This window comes from Notamacropus eugenii, chromosome 1 (genome assembly GCF_028372415.1).
Source record: "Notamacropus eugenii isolate mMacEug1 chromosome 1, mMacEug1.pri_v2, whole genome shotgun sequence".
NCBI lineage: Eukaryota > Metazoa > Chordata > Mammalia > Diprotodontia > Macropodidae > Notamacropus > Notamacropus eugenii.
Window position 1 is genome coordinate 281,074,088 of NC_092872.1, and position 14,501 is coordinate 281,088,588.

Consider the following 14,501-nt stretch of genomic DNA (forward strand, 5'->3'; position numbering starts at 1 on the left):
TGACCCCATTTGGGGTTTTTGTGGCAAAGATGCTGCAGTGGTTTGCCATTTCATTCTTCAGCTCATCTTACAGGTGAGGAAACTGAGGCAAACAAGATTAAATTACTTGCCAAGGATCACACAGCTAGTCACTGTTTGAGGCCATATTTGAACTCAAGTCTGTCTGACTCTAACCACTGTAGATGCACAATATGGCAGCCAATGGCAGCCATTAGATAGCGAGTTCTTTAAAGGCAAGGACTGTGTTTTGCCTCTTTTTGTATTCCCAGCAGTTGGCACAGTGCTTGACACTTAGTAGGCACTTAATAAATGTTTATTAATTGATTGATTGGTGGGTGAACTTTTTCATCAAAATAAACCAGTACACTTGAGTTGCTCCCTCTGACCTATAGGAAAGTGCCTCGTTACTCTATTATTGTCAGGAATTCTGAAATCCCTTTATCCAACTATGATCTCTTGGCTTTCCATCTCTCCTGTCTTCCCTTGCCAAACTCTGCTCTTTGCACACATCTTGACCTCTAATCCCTTGACCCCTCAATTCTCTCCCAGTTCTATCCCCTGCACCAGCCGTTCTTTTCTTTCTCCCATCTCCACCTCTTGGTGAACCAGTTGAACTCTACATTGTCCTTCTCTCTAGTCCCTCGCCCTGTTATCCTGTCACTGATTACAATTCTAATTACGCCCAGCCAAGCCTCAGCCTTGGGCCACTCCTGCCATTTGTCTCCTTCACACCTACATACTTGCAGCTGAACAAAAATGGAAGAAATCACTCAACCCTTCTGACTGAGTCTGCTAAAAATTCTGCATTATACAACCTCAGTTGGGCCCTCACTGCTTCATGGCAATCCCTTGTCAGTTCCCTATCCTGCTCTCCGCAACAGCTCCTCCAAAATTCCCATGAATCCCCTCCCCTCACTCTCTCAGCTGAGATATTCACCTCATATTTTACTGAAACATAGAAGTCACTTACTGTGAACTCCCTCTTCTCTCCTCTTCCTCATCTCCCATCACTCAAAGTCCCTCTGCCCCTCTTCCCTCCTTCACCCCTGTCTCACATGAAGAGGCAGTCTTCCTCCTCACCAAGGCTAACCCCTCTACCAACTCAAGCAATCCCACTCCATCTTGGCCCCTCCAAGAGATCGCCCCTTCTATCATCCCCATTCAGTCATTTTCAGTCCCTTCCTCTCTACTGGCTCTTTTCCTACTTCCTACAAACATGGCTGTATCTCCCCCATCTCCAAAACCCCCTTACTTGATCCATGTCCTTCTGCCCTTTGTGGCTAAATTCCTCACAAAGACCATCTACAATTGGTACCTCCACTTTCTTTCCTCTCATTTTCTTCTTAACCCCTTTATTTCAGTTTCCAACCTTATCATCCCACTGATACTGCCTCCTCCAGAATTACCAGTTGCCAAACTGCCAAATCCAGTGACATTTTCTCAGTTTTCACTGTCCTTGTGCTCTCTGCAACCTTGGACACTGTGGATCACTCTCTCCTCCTTGATACTCTCTTCTCTCTAGGGTTTTCAGGACATCCCTCTCTCCTGGTTCTCCTCCTCCCTCTCTGACAGTTCCTTCTCTGTCTCCTTTGCTGGATCCTCCTCGAAATCATGCCCTCTAACCATAGGTGTCCTTCAGTGTTCTGTCCTGGGCCTTCTTATCTTCACTCTCCACACTAATTCCCTTGGTGATCTCATCAACTTCCTTAGATTTAATTACCATCTCTGTACTGGTGATTCTCAAATCTACCAATCCTGTCCTGATCTCCCTGCTGACTTCCTGCATCTACAACTATTTTTCAGACATCCCAAACAGAATGTCCAGTAGACATCTCAAACTCACTATATCCAGAACAAAACTCACTCGCCTTCCCCCTAAATCCTCCCCATACTCCTACCTTCCCTCTTATTGCAGAAGGTAACACCATCCTCCCAGTCCCTTAGACTCACAACCTCAGAGTCATCCTGGATTCCTCACTATCTCTCACCACCACCAGCTCATATTCAATATGGTGCCAAGGTCTGTCGATTTTGCCTCTGCATCATCTCTCCAAAACACCCCCTTCTCTCCTTGTCCAAACCCTCATCACCTCATGTTTGGACTATTGGAATAGCTGCTGGGGGCAGACAGTGGGGCTTCCTGCCCCAAGTCACTAATCTTTGCAGCCACCATAGTGATTTCCTTAAAATACAGGTCACCTTATTCAGAAAACTCCAGTGGCTTTCTATCATCTCCAGGAGCAAATACAAAATCCTGTGGTATTCACAGCCCTCCACAACATAAGGCCCCCATCCTATACCCTTCCATCTTCTTGTACATTACATACATTTCTCCCCCAGACCCACTAAAATCTCTTCAGTCATGCCTGGAATCCTCTTTCTCTTCAACTCTACCTGCTGACTTACCTAGTTTCTTTAAGCCCTAATTAAAATCTCTTCTTCACAGAAGCCTTTCTCAGCCCCTAATTCCAGCGCCTTCCCTCTGTTAATCATTTCCTATTTGTCCTGTACAAGGCTTCCTTTGTACATATTTAGTGGCAGGTTGTGAGCTCCTTGAGGGTAGGGACTGTCTTTTGCCTTTCTTTGTATCCTAGCTCTTAGTGCAGTGCCTGGCATTTAGTAGTAGATGCTTAATCAATGTTTAGTGACTCCTGATTAGGGGTTCAGGTCCTAGAGTCCAGGCTGCTAGAGATCCTGTAGGCATAGTCATTACCACTGGACAGATCCCTCTGAGATTATCTTCTGTCTACACTGTCTACATCATGAGTAACTCAGTGTGATAGAATGTAAAATAAGATGGATTCTGAATCACAGAACCCAGTTCCATCACAGGGAACTGACAAAGGATTGTCATGATTAAACCTCATCTTTTTCACTTTCTAGCTGTGTGACCTTGAAGTTCCTGGCTCTTCCTACACCTCACTTTCCTCTTGTCTATAATGAGGGGCTGGACCCAATGACTCCTGAGTCTCTCCCACCTCCAGATCTTTAAGTTTTGGACTGCAGAGATGCTCATCTGGACAGGGGAAGGGGAAGATAATTAGCACCTACTGTGTGTCAGGCTTCATGCAGGACCACACCTCACCATCCTAAATGCTCAGTCGGCAGGAGGAGGGAGAGTCTGCCTCTCCCTGCCCAGAGGAGCCTGGCCTGAGTTGGATGGCCCCCATCCAAGGCCATCAGGATGTTCTTTCCTCTTGTAAGTCTCCATTCCTGGCTGCTATAGTTTTCATTTGCTCTCTTCCCAACCCAGAGATGATGGAGCCCAGCTGCAGCCCCTCCCCTCCTCGTCCTCTCCCTATTGGCCTTTCACAGATTCAGCAGCATGATGTCACCCCGGCTGCTCCTCTACTTTCCGTCCACTTCCTGCCCACTTGGGCGGCCACTCCCAGACCCCAAGGAGAAAAGAACAGCAGCTCTCTTTAAATCCTTGGAAGGCCTGTGAGGCAAGGAGGAAGCTCCTAGGAGAGATCAAAAACAATTGCTTCAACGCCTGCACTGTCTGTACACACCCTGGTGAAGTGTCGACAACTATTCCTTTGTCTCCCTTGGCTAGCACTCTAGGGTTTCCCATCCAGAAGGGCCATTTGCAGAATGGCTACAAGTCCAAAAGGGCCAGCTGGAGAGTCACTGAGGGACCCCTTGCAGGAGCCAGTATCAAGGCTGGAACAGCCTGTTCTAGAAACCAAGGACAGACCCTCTCTGCTTCCTGTCATTGGCTGCTGACTCTGAGGCACCATCTTTCTCAAACCCAAGAATGCTCTTAATTAAAATGAGCAGAGAAGCTAACTCACTTGAGGGCGTCCACCACTAACCTGTGTGGGAACAGAACCGACCAGCTAACATTCCCACAAGGAAATGGAAGGAAGACCTGGGTAAGAGGCCGTGGCAAGATACCAATGAGATGAGACAATCCAGCTGACCCTCAAGGGCTCATCTCCACCTCTCTAAGTGTAGAGCTCTTAGCACGGCCTTAGTCTCCTTCCCTGTCAAAGAAGGGGCTAGAATGGATGATCTCCAAGGTCCTTTCCAGCTCCAACATGATTTTGTTTCTTTATTTACCATTGGGACATTGGGACTCAGTAGTCAGGTCGGAAACATTTGCTTCAGAGGGAAGGTTGTGGTATACATCGCCTCCTCTTCTCTAGAACGTGTACTAATCCACGATCTTGGGCCTAGCCTGGCAAGGTCAATGGCAATAGGCAAGGTCATGCCAACAAGCCCTTCACTGTCCCCCACTGCCACAGGTATCGATGAAAGCTGGGAGGCTTCTCTTTAGAGCAGGCTTGGGTCTCCATGCCTTAATGTTCCTGGTCTCAGTCTTGTTCAGAGAAGTCTGCAATCAGAGCTAGAAGGAACATGGGAAGTTAGCCAGTCCAGTCAATCAACCAACAAACCCTTTGTTGGGGTTCTACCACATTCCCCAGGCTGGTTTAGGGTCTGGGCCCTCTAAACCAAAATGAAAACAGCCCTTGCCCTCATTCTACAACAGAGGTGAATGAGAGGAAAGGGGAGGTGAGTTAACAGGCCCCTCTAGCCGTAAACTCATCCTGATCCTGACAGAGTGCTGTGTGTGGTGGTGTAGTCTTCTGGGATACCAATTTTCTGCTTTCTTGCCTTGAATCCCTCCTAACTACTCTTGTACCAGAGAGGTGAGTGGTACCATGGACGAAGGGCTGACTTCAAACCTGGACACCTGGGCTCAATTCCCAACCCTGATACCTTCTAGCTTTTTATTTATTCTGTATATATTTATGTGTTATCTACCCTGTAATTTCTTCTTTGTCTTTGTATCTTTAGTGCCTGGGACATAGTAGGTACTTACGAAAAGCTTGATGACTGATTGGCTCGTGTTACCTCTGTCTAAGCCTTGGTTTTCTCATATGTAAAATGGGGGTGACATTTGCTGGGAGATGTGAGCTGTTGATTTCTCTGACTCTAGTGAAACTGTCCTGAGGGCCTTCTTCCTTCACATTATTTGACAGAGGAAAAGCTGTGCTGGTTTTGTTTCATAGTTGGCCACACTGAGGAGCCTACAGCTACTGTAACCTTCCTTTTGTTTCCTTGTGATCTCTTCAGTCCCACACCCTAGTATCCATCCCACTTCCATGGTCCCCAAAGGCTTACAAAGTCCTTTCCCTGAGGTGGCCAGTGTAGAAGCTACTGTCTCCATTTCACAGAGGAAGAAACTGAAGCCCAGAGAGGGGGTAGGGTTTGGCCAATTCCATGGCCAGTAGCAGTGTGGAGGAGGTGACAGCTTGGAAGAATGGAGAGATGGATCAACAAAAAGCGTTCAGATGCTACCTCTGACCTTGGTTGGCCAGCTCACCACGAGCCAAGTGCTTAACATACTTGAGTTTCTGCCATATCCCCCATGTATGGAAATCATGGTACCTGGAACCCTGGTTGCCTAGGACTGTTAGCAAATAGGCACCTGGCATCAATGTCAGGAGCAGTCACAGTGGCCAGTGTGCAAGCCTGGTCTGCAGTCTGTGTCCCTCCCTCTGAGCTCAGCATCCCTCCTACTTCCCAGGAGCTTACATGCTGCTGTTGGGGGATCTGGGTGGGGCTCTGTGGCTTCTCACCAACGATGTGAACAACAAACATGGCTCCTAACAGCATGGCCATTACATCATTCAGGACAGGAAGAGCCTCCTCTCCTCTCTCCACTCAAGAATAAAAGACTATTCTTTTCCAATCAATAAGCCTGAACCAGATAGCAGGCGAGAATGGAGGAGAGGTCTAAGTAATGCCTGGATCCTAGGCCTCATGCTGCTACTAGAGTCTGCTGTAAGCCTGGACAGGCAAATTTCCCTCTCCAAACCTTAGTTTTGAAAAATGGGAGCACCGAGTTTGATGTTGAAAGTCTCATCTAATAGGCAGGAATGTGGGAGGGAAAGAAGGAAGGGAGGGAGAAGAAAAGGATGGAAGAAGAGGGAAGGAAGGAAGGAGGGAGGGACAGAGAGAAGGAAAAGAAGGGAAGGAGGCAGAGAGGGAGAAGAAAAAGAAGGAAGGAGGGAAGGAGAGAAGGAAGGAATTAGGCAGGGAACTAATAAGGATTTGCCTACAATGTCTCTTAATCCTCAACAGCTATTGGCGAGTACCAACTGTATTCAGTGAATAGACTTCAGAGCATGTATGATCTCCCCATGGGAGTATTCCCTCCATCACTGCAAAGGGTGACCAGTTTATTTCCCTATCTGATTGTTGGCCATGTTCTTCTATATATCCTGTACAGAAATCAGCTCTTGACTTTCTCATCTGCCAAAAAGTCTGAGTTTCTGAGACCTTCTTAGCCTGGTTTAGGGTTCATGAAAGGCAAATGCTTTGGGACTCATGGGTTTCCCAGCACAGAGGGAAAAAATGGAAAACCAGTTCATGCCAAAGCAGTATGTGGTTTGACCTTTGTGGGAGCTGTCTGCCCCAGACTGCTGGACCTGGTGATGTTCTCCGAGTCGTTTAGCCTACCTTCTCCCCTCCACCCACCGCCAGCAGTCCACCCATTTTTTTGTTGCAGACAGATGGGTTGCCGCCTACCAAGTATGGAGGGGGTCAGCTTGTCTAGGAGGAAGAGGGTAGCCCGGCTCTGCTCCTGAGGTGTGGCCAGCAGCTGACCAACAAAGACAGAAGCAGGGCAGGGCCTTGGCATTGAACGAGGAGACATAGTAAAAGTAACAAGCAGAGTCCTGAGAGGGACTGCTAGTGCAGTGAAGTCACCTGAGTGAATGGCAGCCCATGGCCTTCAGGCTGAGATGGAAGCAGCTATTCCAACCCTCCTTGCCTGGGCTCCATTTGACCCTGGGCTAGGATTCTGTGGTTCTGAGGCTTTCCCTGAGGCTTTGCAGCCATCACACTTCTGGCAATTCTGGCAATTTGTAAACATCGGAACTATCCGATGTGGCAGAGCATAGCTACACCGCTAAGAAAAGCCTACCTATGCAGCCACCCCGCTCCTTGGGGTCTGCAGCTGATGTGCTGAAAACTCGGTTTCATTTGCCAAATACAATAGGCTAGAAGGGGAAGAATTACAAATCCATTCTACAAATACTTGACTTGTTGATGGTTTTGTCCTCCAATTTGGTTCCTTAAAAAGTAGGCGGGAGCGGGGGGGGGGGGGGGAGGGAGGGGGAGCTCTGTGGTTTTGACTGCTGCCAACACCAGCTTCAGGATTTTGCCATAACTTCAAGGACGCATCAGATGGGAACTCCCTTCCTGCCTGTCCCAGCATTCTCTTGGTTGGCTGTACCCACCATCTAGAGCTAGTCTGGGGAGGTCGGTCCCCAAGCTCAAACAGCCAAGCTAAGCAGAGACCTTGTTTCATTTGGTACTGGTCATCTGCCATCCTGTAGGCGGGACAACCCCACTCCCATACCTGGCCAGGCCTTCCCCAAGTCAGAAAGTATCCCCGGAGGATGTGAATGAAATGAGTCCACCCCCACCCCAACCTTTCTTTGTGTAAGGGGGTGATCTCAACATGACACTCCAATTTACAACAGACAGCATGTTTCCCAAAGCTGAGACCCATCTGCAACTTCAGGATGGATTTTTTTTCCTTCTTTATTATTACATTTTCTTTTTTTTTATATATGTACAAATTCACAAAAGTTTACCAACTACAAAAAATTTGTTTGAAAAGTAAGGCTTTTGAAAACTGAAAATTGGTACACAAATCCCAAACCAGGAATGCCCCTGTTGGCCCTGAAATCTCCATTTCTGTCACTGTGGTTTGGGGTCAAGTTGGTGGACCCCTAAGCCAGTGCCTATGGCATCAGCTTTTTGAGTAAGGCAAAAGGGTTTGTTGTCATGTAAACTGGACATTCATGTGATCTCATTGACAGGGTGGCTTTCTTCCTGCCTGCTGGGGTGAAGCAACCCTTCTTCAGGTGTAGGTGTGTGTGTGTGCGTGTGTGTGTCTGTGTGTGTATGCGTGTATGTATGTAAAAGAAGCCCTTTGGAATTCCAAATGAATGATATGTAAAGGAGATTATGCCTCTTTAACAGGGACCTCCCCCCAAAACAATACCCACTAAGTGGCCTTGAGGCCTGATTCTCCCAAGCTCCCTCAGGTGCTTGGAGGTAGGTTCTACCATCTGCAGCTCTCTGCCTTGACAGGGAACCCCTGGCTGGTGGTATCTGGGATTTCTTTTTATGGGGAAGGAAAGCCAGAGGAGAGTGGTGAACCTCAGAGGGAAACCTGAAATCCAAGTTCCTCCCCCAGTTTGAGAAGGATTCAGAGGGAAAAAGGAAGAGTTGCCGTGGGCCCCAGGCCACGACCATTTGCAGCACCACCAGTGGTGACAGGGCAGAACAGGGACCAGTCACCAGCTACAGAGGACACCTGGAAGGGCTGGGAAGGGACAGGTGGGCTGGGACCAGTCCTGGGAGAGAGTGTCCACACAGACCATCAGGTCTCCAGGCCCCCCCACATGGGGTCCTTGCTTCCATATTAGCCCAGATTGGCAAAACCCTCCCGCGTGCCTTGGAAGATGCTAACCAGTCACTGATGCAGCCACAAATGAGGGTTGTAGAATTCATTTTCCAATGTTTGCTTTTCATCTCTTTGAAAAAAGACAAAATCAACTCTTTGTTGCTTTGTTGTTGGTGCTGTGGGCACCATCAATCAGACAGGGGCTGGGTTCTCAAGGATCCTCCTCAGGGTCAGGTACAGCCACTGAGCATCATCCCCTTGACCTCAGCCATGGGCCTGAACCAAGCGTCATCGGCTCCACCAAACAGCATAGTGGATGAACCAGCCCTGGCCACACCTCCCTCAGAAGGACAGGCTCCCTCATCCCCCAGACACCTGCATCCTCTGAAGCACTTTCAGAAAAAAATAACGTGTGGGGTTTGAGAAGAAGCCCCTAATTACACCATGGGACATCCTGACCTGAAGAGAGAGAGAGAGAGAGAGAGAGAGAGAGAGAGAGAGAGAGAGAGAGAGAGAGAGAGAGAGAGAGAGAGAGAGAGGAGAAGAGAGAGGAGAGAGAGGGAGGGGGGAGAGAGAATGAGAGAGAGGGGGATGGGGGGTAGAGGGAGGGAGAGAGAAAAAAAGAGAGTAAGAGAGAGACCCCAGCTAAGAGCTTTGAAAAGGGGAGGAAGGGACAAGGGTGTTCTCTGAAATCCCTGGCCCTGGAATTAGGGAGGAAAGGGAGAAAGGGATGTGTCCTGGGTCGGACAGCCCAGGCCTCAATGCCAGGCACTGCTCCTCAGGCTCTCTTCTGAAGAAACCCTTTCATCAGCAGAGCGTAAGCAAGCCTGGACCATTGGCTACAGCGCATACTCTGGCTGAGTCTTTGATACAACAGATGCCATGGGTGGAAGCTGACTTGGTCAGCCCTTCTGATTGACCAGGAAGCCTCCAGCAAGGCCAGAGAGAGCAGCATCTGGGAAACCCATTACCCCAACAAGGGGCCTGTGGCTTTTCCAAATGGCTACAGCCCACCCTGATGATGAGGGCTCGGGTCATGACAGTGGTACTATCACAGGCCAAATCAGTTAGCACCCAAACTCCTCAGGATCTCCACCTCCAGGAACAAAGGCATTGCTGAGGCCTGGGGACAGCCTCCTGCTTTCAATAACACTGACACTCCCCCCCTCAAAGGCAGATCTGAGAGACCCTGAGAAGTTGGTTCTGGGAGGAACTGACCTCTCTTATGACCCTGATTCTAGGATGACTTCAGAGGCCTTCCCCCCTGGAGGGTGGAGGACTTGGCTATAGTGTGGGGATGTCCCAACCTCAATCCTTTGGCTTCCCTGGAATCTCTGCATGTCTCTTTTAATAATCATAACAATCTTCTGTACTTACGCCGCACCATTCCTCTGCAAATGACCCTAAAGACACTGAGACTCGCCCTGACAAAAGGAGGGGATGGTGATTCTCCCTTCCCAAAGACTAAGGAACAAGGGTGCTAAAGGGAAGGGAGGCATCACGGGGGTCCAGGGGCTCTTCTAGCTTTTTGTTACACACCAACCCGCCAGGCCTCTACTGTCCCTCAGGGGTCCTCCCTGTGTAGGGCTCCAGCCTCCAGAAATGCCACCCTGGAGTCAGCGGAACCCATGCCCGGCCAAGGTCCCTTCAGAGCTTGCAATACTGGCCCAAAATGGTATCAGCCACTGCACGCATTTCCCAGATTCAAGAGGAAGGACCACGAGCACTTAATTGGGGACATGAGATGTTCAGTCTTCAGTGGAAAGAGACCAGGAGTGAGAGGCTCCAAAGCTGCCATCATGGTGGGAAGGCAGCATCTGGTCAGTTTGGGTTTAATGAGGAGAAAAGCCCTGCACCTTGTCTATCCACACTTGGGGACCTCACCCACAGGATGCTGAGGAGGATGAGGAGGGGGAAGAGCAGGGAAAGATGTGAGATTTGGAAAGACTGGGCAGCCAAGTCCCACCCCCATCACTTACTCACTGTGTGACCTTGGTCACATGGCTTGGGCACTTGGGGCAAGGGTCTCGTCGCTCCCAGGCCAGAACCTTTAGGAATCTGTTTGCTTATTTATAAAATGAGAATAATAGTACTGCTGGTATGTGGCCTGCCTGACAGGAGAGCTGGGAGGTCCAGATAAATCCCTTTGAAGCTACAAAGTATTAGGTAAACGGGTTCTCATTCCTATGATGGATATAAGTCAGGTGAGAGAAAGAGACAGAGACACAGGACAGGAGACAGAGAGACAGAGGGAAGGAGGAAGGAAGGGAGACAGAGACACAGGATGGGAGATAGAGTAGGGCTTTTGCTGGGCTGTGTCCGCTAGAAGGACTTGGGGACTAGAGCTGAGAGTGGAGGGGAAGCCCCTAGGGCCAGGGGCAGCAGGAGGCCCCTGTGTATGCAGGTAACAGTGGAGGGTTCCAGGTGGGTCAGAAATAGGAAGGCTGGCTCCCATCCATGGCCAGGACTGACCCGGCCCTGATTCCTGCGCCCAGCAGGGAGGGGCGCTAGGCAAATTCACAATATGGAATCCTACTCACAGTTTTATGGTTGAAGGGAAGCCTTCATTTAGGCAAGGTGTGTACCTCAACTGAGTCTGGGAGCAGTCATAAATAAAGTAAAATGTTTTCCAATTTCCCCAGCTGCTTGAATTTCCTACCCTTGTCTGTTCAGCGTAGGCTACTCACCATTGAGGCACAGTTGCCCAAGCCAGTCCCATGATCCCTCTGCACCGAGGGGTCCTCAGCTGGCTGGCATGGGCTCTTCCCATAGGAGACGGGTCTAGTGTCTGCTCTGGGGTCCTGCTCTCTGACAGCCCCCTCCAAAGCAGGCTGGCTCAAAGTAGCCAGTGACAGCTGGCAAAGGCTATGGCTGCCACCCTTGGTTTGGACAAACGAAGGAAAAGAATCTCATCAGTGCCGGGGCATCTTCTACCAGCACTGGCACTCGACATTCATCTTTCCTGGGGACTCCCCACCAATCCCTTGTTGGACCTGAACAGCCTCTCATGGGAAGCTCTGGAGCCTCAGGGACCCTCAGAAGTGTCCAGAAGTTCCTGCCGCTGATCTCTAACTAGGGTCTGGTGCTTCCGAGGGTGCTGGCTAACATGCTTCCTGACCCCTTGTGGCCCACTCCCAAGTAAGAGCCAGGAAATGTGTGCAGTCTGGACTTCCCCAGGAAAAGAGCTCACCCTAGGCCCCCCCCCATCACCCAGACCCCCGACTTGAGCTTCTTTCCTTTTTGGATCCCTACATTCGTCATGAACTGGCCTTTCCTCCAGGGCTTGAGAGAGATGCCCAGAATCTGATAGGGAGAGACCAGAGACAGACAATCCCCAGGCACAGAGGATGGTCACTCTTACTTTTCAAGTCTCATGAGAAAATGAACAAGCGGCTATATGGCTACAGTAGTGGGGCAGAGCTCCAAGGTAGGAGATGCTGGGCATACCTGAAAATGTTTTGGCAAGGCTTTACTTGCCTGCATGGGATTCACTCTGTTGGCTAAGGAGAGGTCAGAGAGAAGCACAGGGCCTCGACATGATCAGGACCAGTCAGCAAGCAATTCCTGGAGGCCTGAGGAGGCGTTCCAGGAGGGAGGTCCAATCCTCTGGGACACAAAGGGGACACTTGGGATAGAGGCCAGGGCCTGGGCCCAATGTGCCAACTCCCCATCGCTGCCTGGGGCGGGGGGGCTGAGCGCTGCCTGCTAGCCCTGGCCCTTGCTCCCATGCCCATTCCCAAACCCGATGCAGATGGGAGGAAAGACATGACTTTTGTCCTCCCCTAGTTGTTTTCTATTTGCTCAATGTCCAATTCACCGTCCAAAGGAAAGATGCCAGCCCCGTCTGTCCCAGTGCCCCGCCAGGCTGAGGCCTGGTCCTCTTCCTGCTGACTGTTCTCCTCATCGGCTTGGCCACAGTCCGACTCCTCAAAGGACAGATCCTCTTTGCTAAGTGTACATTCTTGGGTGGTGGGAGGAGGGTCCGGGCCAGGGGTCCCCACAGGCTCCTGGCCTTCTCTGCTGGTGGAGCCAGAGAGCAAGGCTGTCCAGGATGTGGGGTTATTCATGCTGGCGGCAAACGGGCTCTGCTGACCTCGGTCGTCCACCATGGTGCTAAGGCAGCTGAGGCTGTTGAAGGTTTGACAATTCTGCAAAAGAAAAAAGATACACAGGTAGCCACAGAGCTGATCACACCTTTGTGGAAGACAGAAGAGTGGTGCGCAATGAGCCACTGGGCTGACTGGGGAGAGGGGACACTGAACACCAGCTACATCTGATCCCAGAGACACATCACAAACGGCTCCAGGGACCCTAATCCATCCACACCTAAGGGCCAGCAGCACCCTGGTTCCTGTATTACCTGGTGTGTGCTCCTCCTAACAGACCTGATGGCACTGACCTGCTATCAAACAGGGATGGCCATGGCCCTCTGCCTGAAATAACCAGGTGGTAAAGCTAAGTTCCACTGCTGGTTTGGAGACCTACCAATTAATCCATCAATTAGTCAATCAACATTCACTAGACTCCCTCCCTGGGCCAGGGGACATGCTAGGCTCTGGGACAGAAGGCTGGATTAAATAGTCCTGCCTTGATGGTCCTGCCCCCCACGTCTGAGGAGAGACAACATATGCATGTGGATTAGGAAAGGTTTCATTGCAACAGCCCAACCTCAATTCTCATCTGTGAAATGGGAACATACACTACCCACCCCAGCCTCCGGTCATCTTCGATATGCTAGGGTACCTGACACAGAGGACACTCTCCAAAAGATGGGGGATGGATGACTATTAGCTTATAAACTGGTACAGCTTAGACTGAGCTACTCATTTTCTACTCTGAGGGCCACTGGCCCTACCCCTGGCTCCTCAGATCGGTGAGCAAAGCTGCTGTCTCTTCTTTCAGTTTGGGGGCAGCTCTCTAGGCAAGAGAGGCCCCCCCAGATTCTTGCTCCCATCCACGGAGTGGGAGACAGGTGTTTCCATCTTCTCTCCTTCCTTCAGTGTCTGCCCCTTGGGCCAAGGGATCCTGCCCACCCATGCCCAGGGCACTATGGGGATCTGCAGATTCAGAGGAAAGGGCAGGGGCTCTTCTGTGGGGGGAGCCTCTGAATTCCACTAGGGTACTCCCTGCTCCTCAAACGGAGAAGCTCCTGACTTCTCTCAGAGGCTTCCAGAGACCTCAAGGGGTGAATTACAACAGCCCCTGGCCCTTCTCCTTGAAAGCAGACATTTGGCACTGCCCACAGGTACTGAGTTATATGGAGCATCTCCCTGAGGGGAGAGGCAGTTTGTCTTGGGTGCTTAGCTCCTGGATTTGGGTGATCACTCGCAGCAGGCCTTTCTCTGCGATGGTGTGGACAACCACCTCCTAGGAAAGTAGCCAGTGCACCAGGGAAAGCAATAAGTCTAAGCGTCTACTGTGTGCCAGCTCCGGTGCTAAGAGCTTGTAAACATCACCTTTGATCCTCACAACAATTGTCTGAGGTAGGTGCTGTTATTTTTCCCACTTTATATTTGAGAAGGCAAGAGGAGGTTAAGTGATTCGCCCAAGGTCACACAGCTAGTAAATGTATGAGGCTAAATTTGGACCTGGGCCTTTCTGAGGGCGGGCCCAGCAATCTATTCACTAGAGAAGGACACAAAACCAAGAAGGGGCAGGCCTTGTAACCTGACAAATGGTTCAGGGTGGGGGAGATGGGACTAAAAAAAAGCCACAAATAGGCTCGAGACCTAGAAATCAGCTTTGCAAAACCCTTGGCCTGTGCAAAGAATGATTAAGAGAAAAGGAAGTAGCAGAAATGTGAAATGTGGGTCAGCCCTCCCAGGAAGCACACCCACCCTGGGGCGCCTTCTGGCAAGATCTGGGTAAGCCTGGCAGGCGTGGTACAAACATGAGCCCCTCGGCTCAAGCCACGGGCCCAGTTGTGCTGACTGACTGTGCCTTCCTCAGGCCAGACTCACAGAGTATGCCTCCTCTCCCTCCCCAGGCCATGGGCACACTCTCTCCTGGCCAAGGGAAAACACTGGGAGCAAGGTTTCCCCTCCCCACCTTCCTGCTGGGACAGTTTTCTTGG

General features: G+C 50.4%; 1 protein-coding gene across 6 annotated transcripts in view; it reads right to left on the minus strand.

Annotated features, from left to right (window-relative positions):
- Positions 1-7,526: 7,526 nt before the first annotated feature.
- Positions 7,527-14,501, minus strand: part of FAM53B (family with sequence similarity 53 member B) — a 158,177-nt gene continuing 151,202 nt past the window's right edge. For all 6 annotated transcript variants that reach the window (XM_072629000.1, XM_072628998.1, XM_072628997.1 and 3 more), the window contains one exon: positions 7,527-12,576. In XM_072629000.1, the coding sequence (XP_072485101.1) occupies positions 12,211-12,576 (366 nt within the window). In that variant the 3' untranslated portion in view covers positions 7,527-12,210. The remainder of the gene's footprint in view (positions 12,577-14,501) is intronic.